The sequence below is a fragment of the Cibotium barometz genome, chromosome 48, assembly GCF_041138505.1.
Source record: "Cibotium barometz isolate CiBa-2024 chromosome 48, ASM4113850v1, whole genome shotgun sequence".
NCBI classification, from domain to species: Eukaryota; Viridiplantae; Streptophyta; class Polypodiopsida; order Cyatheales; family Cibotiaceae; genus Cibotium; species Cibotium barometz.
The window spans coordinates 19490134-19504334 of NC_141093.1; the positions used below are offsets into that span (position 1 = coordinate 19490134).

The following is a 14201-nucleotide window of genomic DNA, read 5'->3' on the forward strand; positions in this document are numbered from 1 at the left end:
AAAGTGTTTCGATCTTTACACCAACATGAGAGACTATATTCCTTGAAGAGTTCATAAAATTCTCCTTGCGTGCGTTTTGCTTCAATACAATGGAGAGGGGTTTCCACATGGCGGCTTAGAACCACCAATACATCCCCAATAGCCTTTTAGAGAAGGGCTTATAGAAATTGTCCCCCCCTTTTTTACCAAAAAAGGGTGTGCCACAGAGGCTATGATGGAAGCTTGCATCCAATTGGGGTATCCCAGATTTCTTGGGGGCAATCCAGTTTTCTTTTGGAGGATGACAGATGGAATTTGCCAGGTAATCTGCTGAATGAAGTGAAATACGGTAATTAGTGGGTGTGTGCAGTTTGCAGTCTTGGTTCAGGCTGCTGTTTTGGTTGGTGTTAAAGATCTAGTTGTATATTCAATTATGAGATAATATATATGCTTAATATTGGTCCCAAAAAGGAAGAAGAAATTGTGCCCATCTTAATTAATCACTATAATTATTTAATGCATTCATGAAATTTTACCTTCCCTTCATATAATATTGTTCAATATGTGAAAAAAAAACTAGAATTATTATGGATCAAACATGATGATAATAAAACTCACAATGCACCAACGGTATTATTAAAAGTTACAGACTAAAACGGTCACTCCTAACGACTAGGACAGTGGATTTGGAAAATATATTAAATTGGAATAAAGTGGCCAGTTGGAGGCCTTAAAATATTTATTCAATATAATTTGATTAAAAATTCGATTTAAAAGGGTACACAAGAATCAATGCCCATTTATGTCCTTCCCCCACCTGGCGCGCAAGGCTTTTCTCGTTGCTTTTTTCCTCCGAAGAGGCGGCGGCGGCGGCGGCGGCCGAGGTTGAAGAGTCTTGCTGTGGCCCCCCTCCGCCCCTCCCCTACCTCTGGCTTTGCTTTCTCCATCAAATCGGCCTGCAGAAATTCGAAGAAAGTAGATGCCCACATGCTTAATCGGTGAGAGCCTGCAGAAATTCGAAGAAAATGCAGAAGCCCACACGCTCAATCGGTGAGAGCCTCCTTCCTCGCCCGTCTCTGCGCTTTCTGCTTATGTGGGTGCTTCTCTATTGCGATCTCTGCACCTGCTTTCTTTTTTCTTTTTTTTAAAAGGGCGCTTCCTTGTTCACCTCAATCGCCATCTCTCTTTTTGCCCACGGCTTATTTGGGCGTATCACCATCGCTATATCTGCACTTGCTTTATTGTTTGGGCGCTTCCCGATATGCCACCATCGCCATTTCTGTGCTTTCTTCTTGCCCATAGCTTGCGCTTTGTTTTTCGGTGCTTTTTTCATGCATAGTGTGCCTCCCTTTTTTCCCCTAATTGTATTGCTTTTCCCTCCATACAGGACGATTCAGGCTTGAAAAACAGGCTCATGGTAGCTTACCCAACAATGGATAGGGGCGTTGTGGAGTTCTGGTAACAGTCTACGTCCATCACCATCGCGATCCCGCACCTAATATGGGTGCTTTTTCTTAAATTTGTGGGCATTTTTTTCTCATAAGCATCCCTTTCTTTTAACTACCTGGCCTAAAAAAATTTGAAAAAAATGCAGGGGTTCCTGACACATTTAGAGGATGCGTAAAGGGATTTTTAATCTTGAAGAAAGCTGTGCTCTCTAACAGTGGAGGAGGAATAGGCTTGGCTAATCAAAGAACACAGTGCCGTGCTCATCTCGTGGAATTGCTTTGCAGGCACAGCTTCTGCTCAGTAGCTCTGAGCCTTGCAGGCAGGATGTTCTGTGCTTTGGGTCTCTGCAAGCAGGAGTGTTTTGCCTAGTGGGTATTACGAGTGAGAGTGTTTGGAGCGCATGTGTATTTGCTGAAGACTCTTGTGGCAAGGTGTTTTCCCAGTGTGTACTTTTGAGGCTAATTGTTTCTCACACAAGGTATTCCAGAACACACCATGGGGTCAGGAAAAGGGAGCAGTGCAGAGACCATAAAGAGGGCCTTCAGAACCGTTTTTTTCATGGTGATCATGGTAATATCCTTGCTGGTGTCATCGGCTCCACTGCTTGTGTCCATTATGGATGTGGTCGCACCATGCATCTTGCTATCCACATTTGCATGCTGTAGCTCTTGTTTCAGGCTCAACCGCGACTGGGCAGCCTACAGTTTCCGCACATCCCTAATGGATATCCCCCTTTTGTCTCTGATCAGGTCTTTGGCAATCTTCTGTAAGTTTTTGGGAACCCTCCTTTTCTTGTCCTGATGTCATTTTGCAATTATAATTGGGAAGGGTTTGCAACAAGATGGTTTACCAGAGGTATTGCTTCTTGTCTTTGCAGGTGTCTATTCAGTATGTGGCATACCTAGCTTGACATATGGACCTTATTTGTGTGCGACGGTCATCTGTGGAGTGACCTCTGCAATCCTACTGGTTGTGAAAGCATGTGTCTTCACCGACTATGACCTGGGAGTTTTTCACATGAAACATCCATCCATAGTGACTTTTCACATGAAACATGCATGGGGGATCTTCTCGCTCTTCTCTTGTTCGATGGCTTTGGCTCTAGGGCACATCATGGTTGCATATAAAGTGAAATGCCAGGCCCAACGGAAGATGCATCTTTATCGCTTGGATCCTGAAGCTGTAAATGGTCTGAACACATTTCTGTACGCACGAGTAAATGAGAGATACCGAAGGTGGCCAATCGAAGGTGGATGGGAAGATAGTCCAACTCAGAAGGACTTGAGTCTCAAGTTTCTGGCTAATCAGGGGAAAGCATAAGTGCCTTGTGATCATCTGGTTCTTATATATATTTTGTAGCAGTGGATGGCAGTGGACATGTAGCTGAAGGGAGAACCCAATACCCATGGTGATAGCATTCTGAGCTTGTGGGAAAAGGTCAACCACTGTTGATCAGTTGAGGCTCTTGCGAAAAAGGTGTTCTTTTGCAAAGCAAGAAGGTTGACACTTTTTGGGGCACATTGGAGAACCGCCTTTTTCCATATACAATGATAGTGAAAGTTTTTGCAGGGAAAGCAGGCTCTGTAATGCATTCGCAGGACTCTGGATTATGCACCACCTTCAGACTTTGGAACATTTCAGGCGTGAGCTGAACATTCTCCAAAGGGTGCGTGCCTCAAGGCCTCTGCCAGCCAGAGGCATGTGAAAGGAGGTGTGCCTGCTTGGCCCTTACGTTGAAGATGCCCCTATAGTCAGGTTGTGACTGCAAATGTATGCTTTTACTTCTGATGACAATTACCCAGAGGCGTGATGTTAGTGAATGGTTTGGTTGAATGTGTCCTAGCTGGTGTAACTTTTTGTGTATGTGTGTGTGTTTGGGGGGGGGATTAAAACAGTGTTCAGGATCCATGAGGGACCCTTGCATACTTTTTTTTCCTCCACATTGGTATCAGCTTTCCCAAAAAACAAAACTCATTGTTATCCTACATGCAGTCAGTACCCATCAGTAAGCCTAATGCAAGCACAAAAGTTACTACAATTATTTCATCAGCCCAAAAGAAGCCCTGAGGTGTGTGATACCACAAAACGAGAAGCATATTCTTTGCTTTTAAAGAGAAATATAAAACCAGGCCATCCAACTGCATGACCGTGAGGCATGTCCTGTGACCATGGTTGTGAGCCATGTGATATGAATATAGTTGATTCTGGCATGGTTAATCTGTTCTCTCTCTCTCTCTCTCTCTCTCTCTCTCTCTCTTTCTCTCTCTCTCCACAATTTTGTATCCAAAATTGGACCCAGTATGCCTTGTAAAAGCTGAAAGAGCATGAGAATGGTCCAGGAGGTCTCAGAACAGCACTACAAAAGCTTGATCATCAGGGCTGATCATGAGCATGAAAGTCATCCATGGCATGAGCAAGCTGCCGTCATCAATTGAAGGTGTGACAAGGCGTGTGCGTGCATGCGTGTGTGTGTGTGCTAGTTGATTGGATTAGGTTTCATTTGGAGATGGTATGACGTATATTGGTAGACCTTAGGAGCTTAGAAGCATATGTAAAGGTGGACATGGGCCAATGGCTGATCATGTGTGAAAATGAGGAAGTGGGAGTCCTTGTGGTATTAAAGGGGGCTTTCTTCTTGTTTTCAACACAATGTGGCAATGAGGAAGGTAGGAGAGGACTTGTTGACCCCAAATCTTGCACATGATTAGCTTTAGAAATGCGGATATTAGCATCTTGATTATGATTTGTATTATTGCTTTTTTAAATCATGATTGTTATCGGAGTGCTTTGAATTGGGAGTGGTGAGTTTATGGGCCATGTTTAGTGCGAGTTTAAGCGTTGGATTTTGATGAATGGAGGGGAGGTACACACAAATATTGGTGTGTTCGTCGGAGAGGGCAAGACCTCACGGATCTTGAACATTGTTGTTTAGACCAAGTTTAGCAACTTTCAGAATATCTACACCAAGTTTAGCAGCTTTCAGAATATTGAGAATTAAAAAACGTTGAAGAGTGCATTTCGGGTTGTTTGCCTTTTAGGAGTAATTTTGTGGGTGGAGTCTTAAAATCAGTGTTTTTCAAAGAAATGCTACTGCAATGGAGAAGTGAGAAAAAAACAAGCAAAACAAAGTGAGTAGCTAAAGAAGAGTCTATGGAGAAGTGTGAAAAAAACAAGCATGACAAGTGAGTAGCTAAAGAAGAGTCTATGGAGAAGTGAGAAAAAAACAAGCAAAACAAGTGAGTAGCTAAAGAAGAGTCTGTAGAAGGCGAAGGCACAATAGATAAAGAAGGAATTGGGAGGTAGAAGAACTGGAGAGTGACATGAGCTGGAGCTAGAGAGCCATGGTTATAACTTGTTGGAGCCATCCGACATTGGTGAATCTGGTTTGATGTGTTGGCGGCAGGAGCAAAAAGATATGAAAGAATGCTAATTTTACCAACTATGTTAAAGACAGGAAAGAAGAATCAAAATGATTCTTTGGACTAACTCATACGCTACACACTCTAAGAAGAGTCAGGTAGGTGGGTTGGACGTTGTTGCATTAGCCGAATGGCTCCGTTAAATGCTCTCTCTCTCTCTCTCTCTCTCTCTCTCTCTCTCTCTTCCATGTGCATAGCCTATCAGACTCAAAAGCATAAAAGCCGGAGGGCCAGAGGAAGAAAGGTTGGAAGGCAAAAGAGAAAGCTGAAGAATGGTTGATTGTTTGCCACATAGGTGGATAAAGTGTTCTATTCAAGGTCACACGAAGGACGAGTGTAAGATTATTTCCTACCATGCAATATGCCAAACCAACACACATGCCCCTGAGAATTGTAGATATACCGGATGCACCTTCATCCACAAAGGGCAAAAGGTCATGGGCAACAAATAATCCCAATTGCACAAGTAAACCCAATAAATGCAGGAAATCAAAACCCCACGACCAAGACAATAATATGGAAGAGGCATCTAGTGCTATTATGTAGAACTCCTGGTGGACACAAGAAGATGCAATGTCAACTACGGCAAAGACATCAATAAGAATTGGAAATAAGCCCAAGTAGAAACTTTAGGAGGAGCAAGAGCTTAGCCTCCAACAGTTAACATGGTGGTCATAGAACCTAGGAGCTCAGCCTCCGGTCATAGAACCTATGCGAGTGGTGGTCATAGAACCTATGCAAGTGGAATAGAACCTAGGAGCTCAACCTCCAACAGTAAACATGGTGGTCATAGAACCTATGCGAGGAATGATGACAAGTTAGAGATCGAGATTGCAGTTAGGAAGGTTTAGTTATCCTGCGCCCACAGAGGTTGCCCAATAGAAGGTGGTTGGCGAAAAAGGTCCGAAGAGAGCAAATCTAGAAAGAGATTGCTTAAGGAAAGAAAAAATAGTGGTATGGCTAGAAGAGCCCTCAACAAAAGAGAATGGGTTAGGTATGACCAGAGAGACAATAAAAAAACAAGATGCTGGGAAGTTTCATGGGGGCAGTGGAAATGACCATGGTCAGACAAAAGAAGGTTAGGACAACAGCTCTGCTATGACAGAGAAGATTTAAGGAAGAGAAAGCTAAATATTATGCTAGATTAGTTTCTTAGCCTTGATCTCTAGGAAGATCTAAGGAAGATAAAGGTAAACATTATGCTAAATTAGTTTCTTAGCCTTGTGTTAAAACTACCGGATGGAACTCATGCAGTGAGTTTACCTCCAAAGGTAGCTAGAAGAATAGAAGAAGATGTCTCAGATTGAAGAGTGGGATTAGCCCCAAGTAAGCTAGGAGAAAAGGAGGCGGCTAATTGTCACAATGTGAGCCAACACCAGAATATGATGTATTGGGTCATGTGTTATGGATTTCAATGCTCCACCCTCATCTTGTATTGTCCAGGCAGCACTCGTTAGCTCGTGTTTGTACAGCTTCCATCATGAGTTGTCATGGTTGAGTAGTCCTCATTGTGAGGAGTAGCCATGGTTAAGTAGCCCGGGTCCCTGCATTCACACATGGGAAGGTGGCCTAGGAGGGCAAAATGGTTTAGAGGCATCTTGGATTAGAGTTGGCACGCTCTCAAATAGACCGTATGCTATCTTGGACCATTATCTCACCCAATGAGTAGGTAGATTTACTTGTATAACCTGTCCTAATATTGCAAGGCTCGAATGAGGCCCAAGATGAGTCTAGATGGATGTGGGAGGTGGAGCAATTGCATAGCACTTGCGAGTTCAACTTTATGGGCCAAGTCTACCCCATAGTAGACGGTGGCTTTGACTATGATCATGGTACACAGTTAGGTTATGGTTGCCCTATGTATACATGCCCCTTCTCCACATAATTTAGTAGACATCATTGTAAGTTTACTCCCTAGCATACATACAACCTCCATCCTAGTAGTTCTAGAGTAGCTGTCTTCATAGGAGCACATAGGTGTGGGGATTTGCCATCTATTGTATCACTTCAGTAATACATTTTTTTCTCGAAAACGAGATCTTTCTATTAGTTAACAAAAGAAGCCTCAAAGGCTAGATACAAACTCGCCTCCATGTATGGGACAAGGATCAAAGAATAAAATCAAAGGGAAGGATGCACTTCTCCTCGAGTTGGCCGCTCTATGAGAGGAGAAGGCTATCTCATACAAGGGGTGGGGGAGGGAATAACCACACAGGTCTGTAATGCCAAGTGGGCTCACCACCACAATCTGTGAGAAAAGGACCAAGTCTCTAGAGCCTCAAGAAGTCTTCCCGATGCTTCTGCATACGGTTAGAACCACCCTGAAGCTTCCCCCAATCTTCGCAGAGGGTATGAATGGTGTCGAGCCAGATACTCTTGATGGACTCTACACAAGCGGCGTATGGGTGCCTTCGATGGCTTTGCTGCATTGATCTCTCCAGATGTGCCATGCGGCAATGCTGTTGCAAATCTCCCATCTCTGGCTCAAACCAGAAGTCAAGTGACCATTAGTAGATGGCACTATAGAGATGCGAAGATGAGAGACCTGAAGGGCTAGCCCCCCACCTTCCTCCTCATAAGCCATGACCACCTCGGCCTCTGTGGCCCAAGAAATCATACCCCATGTAATAGTACAGGGAGAGGCCCTACCCATAGTGAAGATGCCGAGAATCGAAACTTGTTGAGCCTTTGGGCAATCCCAAAGACAATGTCGATGAGACTTTCCGGGATGGCCACATCTCAGGCATGTTGCCGGCCAACCCCAGAAGTCTGATTCTTGATAAGTTCTCTTTTGTAAGGAGATTTCCAACCTTTATCCAGTCCCATCTCCGAGTGAGTACGAGCTAAGTGAGCGCGAATATCGTATGAGGGACATAGCAAGCCTCTCAACTTTCTTATCCCTAGAAGTCTGAGTCTTGACAAGTTCTCTTTTATAAGGAAACTCCCAACTTTAGAGAGACTTATCCATCTGGATGAATGGGAATTTAAGAGCCCACACAGTTGCACTTAACCTAAAGAGGAGGAGGATGATTCCATGAGATAGTTAGCGATCTCCCTCCATACCCAAGATAAAAGGACAACCAAAAGTGCCCATTACCAAGCAAGGGCACAACTTTGAAAGCAATGAAATGAACACTGTGTTACCTATCGTTTATAAAGGAATGATGGTCTTCATGATCTTGGATGGTGGTGATGGTGTAATCACCAAGGATTGCTGAGAGGCCTAGAAAAGCCCACCACTCATAGGCACGAGCCTCACGGTCAAGCTTGCCGACTTGAACATAGCTAAACCTTTGTGTGTCTTGCAAGATGTAAAGATTAAGACCTTCGGGCCACCACACATTCGCGGTGATGGATTGTCAGAGAAGAGGGTCATACACCATGATCCTTGGGAGGCCTTACATGAGAGACGTGCAAGGTTCACAATCGGGAAAGGTAGAACCAATCACATTTATGTATGCAAAGGTAACTATTCCTTGAAGATAAAACCTAAGAAAAAGGGAAGATTCATCCCATGGGTTGAGGCATTCTTGCTAATGAGTTTGACACAACCGCTTGGACCGTTTCAATTGTGGATATTTGCAAAGCATGTAACGTAGAAGCTCACACGACGTCAATTAATATGTATAGAGCTTGTAACAAGATGTTGGATGGTGAAGATGAGGACCAAGAATATGAACCCCCTTATCGGACCCTAGCGACTCCAAGGAATATAACTTGTAAATAAGATGTTAGATGGTGAAGATGAGGACCAGGAATATGAGCCCCCCCTCCCCCCCCTTCTAGCAGAACCTGCCAACTCCGAGGACTAGATTCATGTTCTCGCAACCATGGACACCTTTTTACAGAATCTTGGAACAAGTTTTGCAAACGGTGTCAAAATCACATCTCTATTTGTGCTCGATGCATTCAAGATAGAACATATCGTGGAACCTGACTCACCTTGAGCTAGAGCTCCCCCAGAAAGACCACCTAGTTGCATGGTCTACCTTGGTTAACACTAGGGCTAGCCATAACATTTTATCTCAGGAGACATGGACCTCGTTAAGCCACCCACCCCTTGCACCATCAAGCATTATTGCAATAAATAATTTCCAATCTATAATCATTTGTTGTTTTGAAACAAAGTTTCTAATTGGATCTAAACTTGCAGTGTGCAAGTTTTATGTGATCCCTACCACATGGATACATTGAAGGAGAGCATCATCCTCGAAAGGGACTGGATTGCAGCCCATGGATTGCATCGTCAGTAGTATAGCTGGGAAAAAAGGGTTGCAACATGCTCAACCTCCCCTTCGAAATGGTTACCATACCCCTGGTGGATGAGTTTACCCCAAACCTATCAACATTCCAAGCCTTGTCCTCCACTTAGAAGCCACCACCCCATGTGACCTCTAACACTACACAACTCTCTCGCCTTGCAGTGTCACATCCACCTCCTCAAACCATTATGGAAATCCTAAACCTCGTCGGCAAAGCTGAAGACCACCTCCTAAAGCCCAACCTGTGTAACCTTTCAGGGAGGTCACCAAAAAAGAATGGGTACCTCTAAGAGTACCCTAAGCAACTGCCATTTGGCCCGAAGCTCAACCCTAAATGGAGATCTGGCCAAATAGGAGCTCCATGCCACAGAGTTCTATCCAAACCCCAAGCCCCATTTGATCCCCGTCAGCAGCTGCTAGAAGCCTAGGGCTTCTATAAATGGAACCGTCCATTTGGGTCCCAAAAGCCTCATTGTTTGCATGACCCCAGAAACCTCAATATCTAGTACCAACTTAGAATTTGACGCTTCGTTGGATCCCAAAGAGAACCATGCACACACTTTTGTCACTGCATCGTCAAGTGACCCCATAGCTCAAAAAGATCGCCACATTACCCCATAACACTTGTTTATACCCCATCGCAACACCAACTAGCTCAATCAAGTGTACCAACAACAAAGTAGGTTGTGGTGGTATCTAAACTTTTGTCATATATGGGCAAACAATTCTCTGCCCTTACTTGCTGAGTGTATGCATGATAGGCCTCAAACCCTCGCCCATGTGTACATATGTAACATACCCCCTGCGTTTAAGTGTAAAGTCATGACCTTCACATTCGTAACACTTGCATCCCCTTGTGTATGTGCACATACTCCATTCACATTTGTACTCGCACACTTGCATTCACATGCATGCACCCACTCTTACACAAATCACATTTTCACCCACGCATGTGCACACACCATTGGACTCACACACATCTATGTGTGCACGTGCACCCACATTAAAATCCACTTGAACATATGCATGCACTCGTATGTGCTCATTCACTTACACTCGCTTACACGTGCATGCATCCGCACCCTACATGTGCCTCTGTATTTGCACATGCACGTGCACCTCTTCACATGTTTGCACATGTATGCACACACATATGCACGTGCACCCCCATTTACACTATGTATACACTCGTTTACACACACTCACCCGTGCATATGCACATCACACATGCACACATACACTCGCTTGCTTGTACGTGCACCCCCATTTTACACTCATTTTACACATTGTGTACACTCATTTACACACACTCACCTATGCATATACACATCGTGTTAAATTTGCAGCAATGTGATGAGCTATGGTGGATCAAATGCTAGAATCAACATCATTAATAAAGAGATTAGATGATGATTAAGACGTGATTAGTGAGCAATTAATTGATAGCTTAATGTAGGCATGGATAATCAAAAACCAACAAATTCTCATTAGGCCAATGCCTCAATTTATAGAGTTTACATCCAAGCATCTAATCCCACTGATCTCTCCTTGATTCACTCTACCTCTTTTGCTTGATTCTCTCCACCTCTTCCCAGAATATCTCCACATATCCTAAATCTTCTCATGCTACCCTTTATTCTCTCCTAGTAGATACTTCTCACCTTTTCAGCTTCTCTCTCATTTACATATTCTCTTTTACAGCCTCTTGCTAAGGGCTTGTTCCTGTACACACCCTATTCACTTGTATATTTCAACACCTCCCCTCAAGTGAATAATCCTAGCACACCTGGACCCTATACCAACTTTCCCTATTACTTGGTAGTCCGCGACCAGTGCCTCAAGTCCCTAAACTCATAGTCCTTGACACTCTCTCTCTCTATGTGTCCAAGACTACTACAAGTGCCTGTGACCTTGACTAAAGTGCTCACACATATATCTACCACATGGCCTACATCAGCGGTGGCTTAGAGGTGGCTTTACTCTATTGGGGTAGGTTACATTGGGTTATGGGGTTTCTCTCTCTCTCTCTCTCTCTCTCTCTCTCTCTCTCTCTCTCTCTCTCTCTCTCTCTCTCTCTCAGAAAAGATGATTTGACTCCACTTAGGAGCCTCCATGAAGTTTGTTGATGTCGTTCCTTCTCCATTGGGTTTGCTGTAGCAGTCTCTTGCCATGTGTCCTGGCTTTCCACAGTTGTGGCAAGTGAAGGTCCTTCCTCCTACTCTGCCTCTTCCTCGTCCTCGTCTCCTCGAGAGAATTCTCCTCGGGTGAAGAATGCTTGTTCTTCTCCAGATGTTGAGTCTAGCCATTTCTTCTCTTTGACCTTGGTCTCTTGCTCTAGTAGAGCTCCTTCTATCTCGTGCAGCTTCAATTCAGGTACATTGTTTAATGTTGCTACAATGTTTTCATATTCACCTTTGTCCACACTCTTCTCAAAAGCACTGCTAGTGCCTCATCATCTTCTACCTTCTTGCCAATGGCTGCCAGTTGTTGCTTAATGCTTTTATATTTGTTCAAGTGTGTGATTAAAGATTCACTTTCCTTCACATCCAGCTTGTAGAATTGCATTAACACATTTATCTTTGAACTTTTTGCTTGAGTGCCAAATAATTTATTGCGTTCATCCCATACCTCTTTTGCCCATTGTATCCCTGTGATGTGATGAATGATTTCATCATTTAAACTGAGTGCAATAAGTCCTAATGCTTTCTCATTCTTGCTCTTCCACTCATTTTTCCCACTCACCTCTGGGCATTCATCTCTTCCCTCAACTAGCCTCCATAGATTTTTCCTCATAAGCAGATACATGGTTTTTGTTTGCCATGTATAAAACTGCTCTCCATTAAATTTGGCTATCTCTTGTGCCGTGTTCATGATGATGTGAAGGGGGTCTTACCTCTTGATCCAATTTCAAGATTCAAGGGCAGTGTCTACCCTTTTACAACTCAATCTCGTGTTTAGGTGATGATTACAACAGATTTATCAGCATAAATTCACCATAAATTACATAAAACCAAGGGTAACAAATCTGTACTGAATGGTTGGAGTATCAAACCATTTCCAAATTGCAATCTGAAGTAATAGGGATCTGTATCTGATACCCAATGGTTAATTTGAACCCTCAATTATATCAAAAAATAATGATTAGTATTGATTAATCACTGATTAGCAAAATAATCCTCTATTTTGTGTACAAAAAACAGAGTATGCGGGGAGTCCAGATCTGGGGCCTTAGAGTTCAAATGAACTCAACTCCTTTCAAATCCATTAGCAATTAGTCTAGTAGAGGATTAAGCCAAGAAACACAAGATTTGACCAAACATTGAATGCTTAATCTCTGTTTTACCAAAGTCACCAGCAGATTTGATAGAGAGCTTGGATCTCACTGTAGACTTGATGAAATCAAAAACTATCTTCACCAGCTTGTAGAGCACCCTTGAAAACCCCTAGGGCCAAGAGGAATTAGACCCATTGTATCTAGTGCAGACAAGATCTCAATTTTGCTTCAGAAGAAAGGCGCTTGAGAAATCACGAAAATCTACAGCTCTCCAAAAGGCGGTTTGGCGATTCGCGTTGATGGGCTGGAGCATAGGGATTGTGGCTATGTGGGGCTAGAGTCTTGAAGCCTATTGTTAGGCGTGGAGGGAGATCAAGCCCCTCCACCAGCTATGGGTACAGAAGAAGGCTTGTTGAAAAATGACTAAAAAATTGATTATCTACTAATCTTAATTAACTAGATGATTAGCAAGATAATGGGCTCATAAATTTGATGGATTCTAAGCTAAGCTCTGATACCATGTTAAATTTGCAGCAATGTGATGAGCTATGGTGGATCAAATGCTAGAATCAACATCATTAATAAAGAGATTAGACGATGATTAAGACATGATTAGTGAGCTAACTAATAGCTTAATGTAGGCATGGATAATCAAAAACTAGCAAATTCTCATTAGGCCAATGCCTCAATTTATAGAGTTTACATCCAAGCATCTAATCCCACTGATCTCTCCTTGATTCACTCCACCTCTTTTGCTTGATTCTCTCCACCTCTTTCTAGAATATCTCCACACATCCTAAATCTTCTCATGCTACCCTTTATTCTCTCCTAGTAGATACTTCTCACCTTTTCACAGCTTCTCTCTCATTTACAGATTCTCTTTTACAGCCTCTTGCTAAGGGCTTGTTCCCGTATACACCCTATTCACTTGTATATTTTAACACATCGCACACATACACTCGACTGCTTGTATGTGCACACCTGTAATCACACGCACGTGTGCACACAAATTTTTGTATTTACATGTACACAACCACCCCTTCTCCCATGCACATGAACACACATTTTCACTTGGATGTGCATGTCGCACTACATGTGCACATACACGCTCGTGCACACCACCCATTGTCACTTGCACACCTCATGCACTCGTATGTGCAAACACCCTATACACTTACTATGCGCACACACTTGTGTACTGCATACCCATTGCACATGCACGTGCACACATCTTTCACACACATCATATTCGCATGCACGCACATGCCCACATCCCCTTGCATGCACTCATATTTGCACCCGTCGTGCACGTGCACACTCCTACACATTTACACATGCACATGCGTGTGCACTCACGTTTGCACGTGCACGCCATACACTTACACTTGCGCATGCACACATGCACACATCGCACTCTAACCTTCACATGTGTGCAATACAGCCTTACACATTTGCACGTGCACATCACCCACATGCACACTCACCTACACACCCCCATGTACGTATGCACTTGGATTCGTGCATTCGCACGTGCACCCCACGTTTGCACATGCATGCATGACCTTCCCACACATTTTCACACACGTACATTCACATATGTGCACCACATACACTTGCACGTGCACATCTCACACGCAATCTCCATTTGCATATGCACCCCACCTTCGCACATGCACATGGGCACTCACATTCCCATGTTTGTGCGCACATATTCCCCTGTGCACGTGCACCCCTACATGTATATGCACACCCCATCACATGTGCATTCACATCTATATAAGCACTTCATGCATGCACACGTGTGTCCACATGTGCAAG

At 43.6% G+C, this 14201-nt stretch overlaps 1 protein-coding gene across 4 annotated transcripts; it reads left to right on the plus strand.

The window, feature by feature from the left end:
• The first annotated feature begins 795 nt into the window (after positions 1 to 795).
• Positions 796 to 3648, plus strand: LOC147610924 (uncharacterized). 4 transcript variants are annotated; one of them, XM_086785581.1, is made up of 4 exons: positions 796 to 1072; positions 1367 to 1437; positions 1574 to 2194; positions 2306 to 3648. In XM_086785581.1, the coding sequence occupies exons 3-4, from the start codon at positions 1924 to 1926 to the stop codon at positions 2746 to 2748; spliced, it is 714 nt and encodes a 237-aa protein (XP_086641707.1). In that variant the 5' UTR covers positions 796 to 1072; positions 1367 to 1437; positions 1574 to 1923; the 3' UTR covers positions 2749 to 3648. The 4 variants fall into 4 exon arrangements, with proteins under 4 accessions (XP_086641707.1, XP_086641708.1, XP_086641705.1 ...); XM_086785582.1 differs by having other exon boundaries at positions 1713 to 2194; XM_086785579.1 differs by having other exon boundaries at positions 796 to 1029.
• The last annotated feature ends 10553 nt before the right edge of the window (positions 3649 to 14201 follow it).

Coding starts and splice junctions, on each gene's coding strand:
- LOC147610924 (XM_086785581.1), top strand. CDS start 1,924: ATGGGGTCAGGAAAAGGGAGCAGTGCAGAGACCATAAAGAGGGCCTTC. Junction 2,195..2,305: donor CAGGTCTTTGGCAATCTTCT/GTAAGTTTTTGG, acceptor TTGTCTTTGCAG/GTGTCTATTCAGTATGTGGC.